The sequence below is a fragment of the Pteropus alecto genome, unplaced genomic scaffold, assembly GCF_000325575.1.
Source record: "Pteropus alecto unplaced genomic scaffold, ASM32557v1 scaffold269, whole genome shotgun sequence".
In the NCBI taxonomy this organism is placed as follows: domain Eukaryota; kingdom Metazoa; phylum Chordata; class Mammalia; order Chiroptera; family Pteropodidae; genus Pteropus; species Pteropus alecto.
In genome coordinates, this window is record NW_006443566.1 from 50,553 (window position 1) to 56,552 (window position 6,000).

Genomic DNA, 6,000 nt, shown 5'->3' on the forward strand with positions numbered 1-6,000 from the left:
TGATTTGAATTCCTCTATAATTATTTGTTTATAAATATTACTGTAATAAAATGTTTAATTTTGTCACTATAAAATAAGTAATTCAATTACTTGAACATGGTCATTTATGGCAACCTGAAAGCTGTAAATGATTATTAAAGAAAGAGAAAAATTGAAAAAAAAATGTTCTTAACACATCTGCTTTCCACACAGAGACAGAATAGGTAATCAAAACACTAAGGAGTTATACATGGCTTGAAAAGGTATATATCATGGAATATGGGATGAGGCTAAGAAAAGGTTGAAAATTAGAATCTAAAATCCTAAGCTCATAATTGAAGGTTATTGAAAAATATCCTATAACTTACTTTCTTACTTTATCACTTATTTCTTATTTATTTCCTCCTTATTTATGACATATTTCCTCAACATAACTCAATTGAACTTATACACCCTAAATTTAAGCCATATTTCTAGGAATTCAAATACATTTAATTTTTATATATTATGCCTAATATATTACTTGTAACATTTCACTACGCAGAATGCTATTTGTCCTTGTTCATTTATTTGCATTCAAAAAATATTGAAACGCTTCTTACATGCAAGACCTTATTCTAGGGGCTCCAGTAAAAGCACACTTATGTTTCCTAACCTCCAGTAGCTTATAGCTTAGAGAAAACCTACTACAGTGATATAAGGGCTTTAAAATGAATATTAAAATAACTATAATAACAAAATATCTTAAATTTAAAATTTGAGAATGTGATACAAAAACTCTGGGTAGATATTTTTTAAAACTATGATACAAAAATAACTGGTTTTAGTCAAGATGGCAGAGTCAGAAAATGCTGTGCAAGCCTCCTGCCACAACCAATCAAAATTACAACTAAATTATAGAACATCCACCCTTAGAACCACCTGAGGACTAACTAACTGAACAAAACTCACAACTATAGATATGCAAAAGAAGCCATAACAAGACTGGTAGGAGGGGTGGAGATGCCAAATGGGCTGGTACCACACCCACCTGTGGTCACTAAGAATCAGGAGAGATCTCAGCATAGGAGGTCCTTCCTTAAAAGTGAAGTATCCTACCACCACACAGGACTCCCCAGCTGGGAGCACCAGTGCTGGTAAGAGATGTCCCCAAAACATCTAGCCACAATAATCAGCAGGGATTCAATGTGGATGAGATGGGGCGGGGGGTGAGGGAGGAGGGTGCTGCTAGAGTCCTAGGCATCCCTCTTAAGGGGCCCACACATGGACTTATTTGCTGAAGGACACATTTGCTCTGAGCTCCAGTGCTGGGCGGCAGCTCGAAAGTGCCAGGGACACAGAAAAAATTAAATTGTCTGGCTTCAAGTCAGGGCTGGAAGGCTAGTTCTCTCTGCAATTTTGTTACTTTTTGAGCACTCCTCTCACGGAGGCAGCAGACGGGGACACTGTTTCATTGTTAAGCCCTCACCCACACAGCTGGAAGGCTGACATCATTGCTTCTTTGCTGAGCCTTCCCCAAGCCAGACTGCAGGTACAGCCTGGCTCCAAATCTGAGTGTCCATCAAACTCCCCACAATCTGAAATTTTCCTCAGAACCTGCCCCACCCAACTCACACACAGGCCTGAATCTCTCTCAATTACCGTTACTCACAAGTGATTGGCCTCAGCCCACACTGTGGACTTCCTTAAAATTTCTCAAAGTCCACAAACCCCAAACGAGAAGCACCTGGCCTCAGCATGCTCTACCTCTTGCTAAGTGGCCCCAAGCCTGGCAGTAATAGAAGCCGGCCTCAGTTCACAGTATAGCCTCTCCCAGGAGGCTTCAAACCCAGCACAAGCTGCTACCAACTGTAGATCAGTTCGTAGCTCCTACTACATGACCCCAGGCTGGGCACAAGCAGCAGCTAACCTGGTTCTGCACTGGAGCCTCCCCCACCACAAGAGGACCAATACACAACAAACCTGGACATCAGCATCAGACCTCGCTAAAGCAGCATCCAATTAGCTCCAAAAATGACACATCCAGAGAATGGACTTAGCAGGCACCAGAGCCCTGTTATAGCCAATCCCACTCCGTGAGGTCAGTCCACACATAACAGCTTGACTGCTGTAGGCACAGCCAGTCCTCACAGCAAGTCAAGCTGAAGATCAATCCCACACTGATGTGCCAACAGCTCAACTACAACAAGAAAGCACACACAACCCACACAAGGGGTGTTCCTGGAACTCTGAGCTCAGGTGACAAGTGGGACTGCCACCTTGAAGCGAAGGATTCAATTAGCGATTTGTAAGACAAGGTAGCAGAAAACATCAAATCAGAACAGCAAAAAGTTAAAAGAATCAAAAAAAATGAAGATAGTTTAAGGGACATCTGGGACAACATCAAGCATAATAACATTAGCATTATACAGTACCAGAAGGAGAAAAGAAAGAGCAAAAAGTTAAAAATATATTCAAAGAAATAACGACAGAAAACTTTCCTAATCTGGTGGAGGAAACAGATATACCAGCCCAGAAAGCACAGAGTGTCCCAACAACATAAACCCAAAGACATCCACACCAAGACACCTCATAATTAAAAACCAAAGGTAAAAGACAAAGAGAATCTTAAAAGCAGCAAGAGAAAAGCCATCAGTTACCTACAAGGGAGCTCCCATAAGACCTTCAGCTGATCTCTCCCATAAGACCTTCAGCTGATCTCTTCAGCTGATTTCCTTGCAGGAAAAAAGAGATTGGCACAAAATATTCAAAATGATGAAAAGCAAGGACCTACGACCAAGATTATTCAGCATAACTACCATTTAGAATTGAAGAACAGATAAAGAGCTTCTCACACAAGAAATAGCTAAAGGAGTCCATCACCGCCAATACAATATTACTGGAAATGTTGGAGGGATGAAGAAGGAGGAAGAAGAAGAAAAAGGAGAAGAAAGAGAAGAAGGAGAGGGAGAAGGAGAAAGAGAAAATATCAAAAATATCAATAATACAATGGCAATAACTACACCCCTATCAATAATTACTTTAAATGTAAAGGAATTAAATGCTCTAATCAAAAGACACAGGGTGGCTGAATGGATAAGAGAACAAAACCCATACAGGTGACATCAAACTAAAATGTTTCTGCACAGAAAAAAAAAAAAAATCAACAAAACAAAAAGACAACATAATGAATGGGGAAAGATTAGCACCAATGGTACATCCAATAGAGGGTTAATATCCATACTATATAAGGAACCAATACAACTGAACATGAAAAAGACAATAATCTAATTAAAAAATGGACAGAGAACCTGAATAGACTTTTCTCCAAAGAGTACATACAGATGGCCAAGAGACATAAAAAGAAGCTCACCATCACTAATCATCAGGGAAATGTTCATTAAAACCCAATGGGATATCACCTCACATGTGTTGGAATGGCTATCATCATTAAATCAATGAAAAACAAGTGCTGGCGAGGATGTGAAGAAAAGCAAACCCTCATACACTGTTGGTGGGATTGCAAACTGGTGCTGCCATAATTTGAGGAAAACAGTATGGAGGTTCCTCATAAATTTAAAAACAGAACTGCTCTACGACCCAGCCAGCCCACTTCTGGGTATTCATCCAAAGAAATTAAAAACATTAATTTGAAAACATATATGCATCCCTAAGGTTTTTGCAGCATTATTTACAATAGCCATGATGGAAGCTATCTCAGTGTCCATAGATAAACAAAAGATAAGAAATGAAATCTTACCAATTTGACAATGTGGATGAACCTATAGGGTATTAGTGAAATAAGTCAAGGAGAGATAGACAAATGCCATGTGATTTCACTTATTTGTGGAATTTAAAAAACAAACAAACAAAATAAACGAACAGAAGAGAAACAGACTCAGAGATACAGAGAACAAACTGATGGTTCCCAGGTAGGAGGGGGCTTTGCGGGCTGAAAAGATAAAGGGATTAAGAAGTAGAAATCGGCAGTTACAAAACAGTCAATAATATTGTAATACTTATGTATGGTGTCAGGAAGTACTTGACTTATAGTGGGGACCACTTCATAAGTTATATAAATGTCTAATCACTACGTAAAGACACCAATGTCATTTTATAAATGTCTAAGTAATGTCAGTATACCTACAACTGACATAATATCGAATGCCAACTGTAATTAAAATAAAAAGTTTAAAAATGGTTATTAAGAATTTCTTCATCTAGACATGGTTATTATTTTAGGCAAAACATGTATTTTTCAATTGGATGAAGACTATAAAATATATTCTAACACAACAATTTAGAACATGGTGAAATCCCTGTGTAATATGGGTTTTGAGAAAGAAAACTTAAATTTCAAAATTTCCACAATTTCTGCTGTTAGTTTTGTTTCAATGTGGAAACCAAGGATAGAAAACACTCTCTTCTAACAACTATATCATACAAAAATAAAAACTGTAAAAAAAAAAATGTGTGTGTTATGTGCTCTATAGTTTTGCAACTGAAGGAAAGAAGGAAGGTTTCATGATTATTGCAATAAGTAATTGGTTCCATTAAAGATTTCATTAAGGCATGAATATTATAAAAGTCATGTTGGTATACTTTAAAAGCCACATTAATAATCTTTACCCTTGACCAAATTTGATATCTCCTTCATCGTGAGAAGCCTTTTTTCAATATAATTTTCCTATTCCTACATATTTTCGAGCCCATTCTTTTTTCTAGCCCCCACCATCAGTACTTAGTGAAGAAAAATAAAAAAATAAAACCTCAACTGATCATATTTCTATAAAACGATTTGCTCTGACCAATTTTTCATTACAAAAATAAAATAATGATAGGTAGACCACTACTAAATTTTAAGAGTAAGTCCTACACAAAACTAAATTCAAAGCAGGAAATTTAATTTTATGAAGGAGTACTTTACCCTGGAATCAAAATCAAAGTCTTCATCTTCTGATGTAGGCCATGAATCATCAACGCCAGGTTTGCTGAAAAGACTTTACAGTAAAAATATATAACAAAAATAAGTGAGTTTATTTCTTTAAAATGGCAACGACAACAAAAAATAAAGTAAAAGATCAGTTCTCTGTATATTAAATGAAGTTTCTTGATATAATTAAAACTTTGCCTCTGTTTTAAAAAAGATTTTAGTTATTTATGTCTACCTCCATCTTTTCCAACCTACGAAATATTCAATGAAGACACATTCAGTTCCCATAACAAAGAGTGACAGACAATATACTGGCCAAGACCGAGATTAATTTGTTTTCACCAAAAGTCCTGAAGGCTGAATTGAAAATCCAATTAATGACAGATGTAACTTTTGTAATCTGAACTGGAAAAAATCTGATGACCTAAATCAGAGTAGAAAGGTATACTGTCCCTTCTCCATTGTTTGTCCCTGGTTCAGAGACTAATCTGTGCCAGTCAAAAATGGAAGTCTTGAAAAAAAAAGAAAAGGAAGTCTTGGTACTTTAACATGGAAACCACTTATTAAGGTAACTCCAATTCTTCCTTTTACCCTCAAACAGTACAGAGAGTTCCTTGAATGTCTGGAATGTTTTAAAGTTAAATATACAAAAGTCAAAGAACAAATTTATATGTCGTTAGCCTTCCCACTCTCAGGTCCCTCTTCCACAGGGCTCCATGGCAGTCTCCAATCCTAAAAATTCAGCCTCTGAAGGCAGACAGCTGAAACAAGGATGGGCTCGAAAGACCAAAGGTAGGAGCTCTCCATGTCCCTGCTCCTGGAAAACAAACTAAATGGAGCCTCAGTCATCCACTCACAACACAGGCATGTTTCCAGCTACCCAACTCCATTACTGATTTTTTATAGCCAGTTCCAGCCCTGCCCATCCCTCCAAGTACATGGGAAGGACATCAGCGAATTGGAAAAAGAGATGAAGATGAGGAGACATCTGCCTTGGGCCATAGATTTATGGTGTTCAACAATCTCCAGTCCCCTAGGACTCAAGGATATATAAGCCTCCTCTGTAAGTGGTAGCACAGGTAAATGATACCACACATCGATGTGCTGTA

At 37.5% G+C, this 6,000-nt stretch overlaps 1 protein-coding gene across 3 annotated transcripts in view; it reads right to left on the bottom strand.

The window, feature by feature from the left end:
* ANKRD26 (ankyrin repeat domain 26) overlaps positions 1 to 6,000 on the bottom strand; it is a 68,865-nt gene that overhangs the window by 41,567 nt on the left and 21,298 nt on the right. For all 3 annotated transcript variants that reach the window (XM_025041256.1, XM_025041255.1, XM_015598748.2), the window contains exon 8: positions 4,886 to 4,958. In XM_025041256.1, the coding sequence (XP_024897024.1) occupies positions 4,886 to 4,958 (73 nt within the window). The remainder of the gene's footprint in view (positions 1 to 4,885; positions 4,959 to 6,000) is intronic.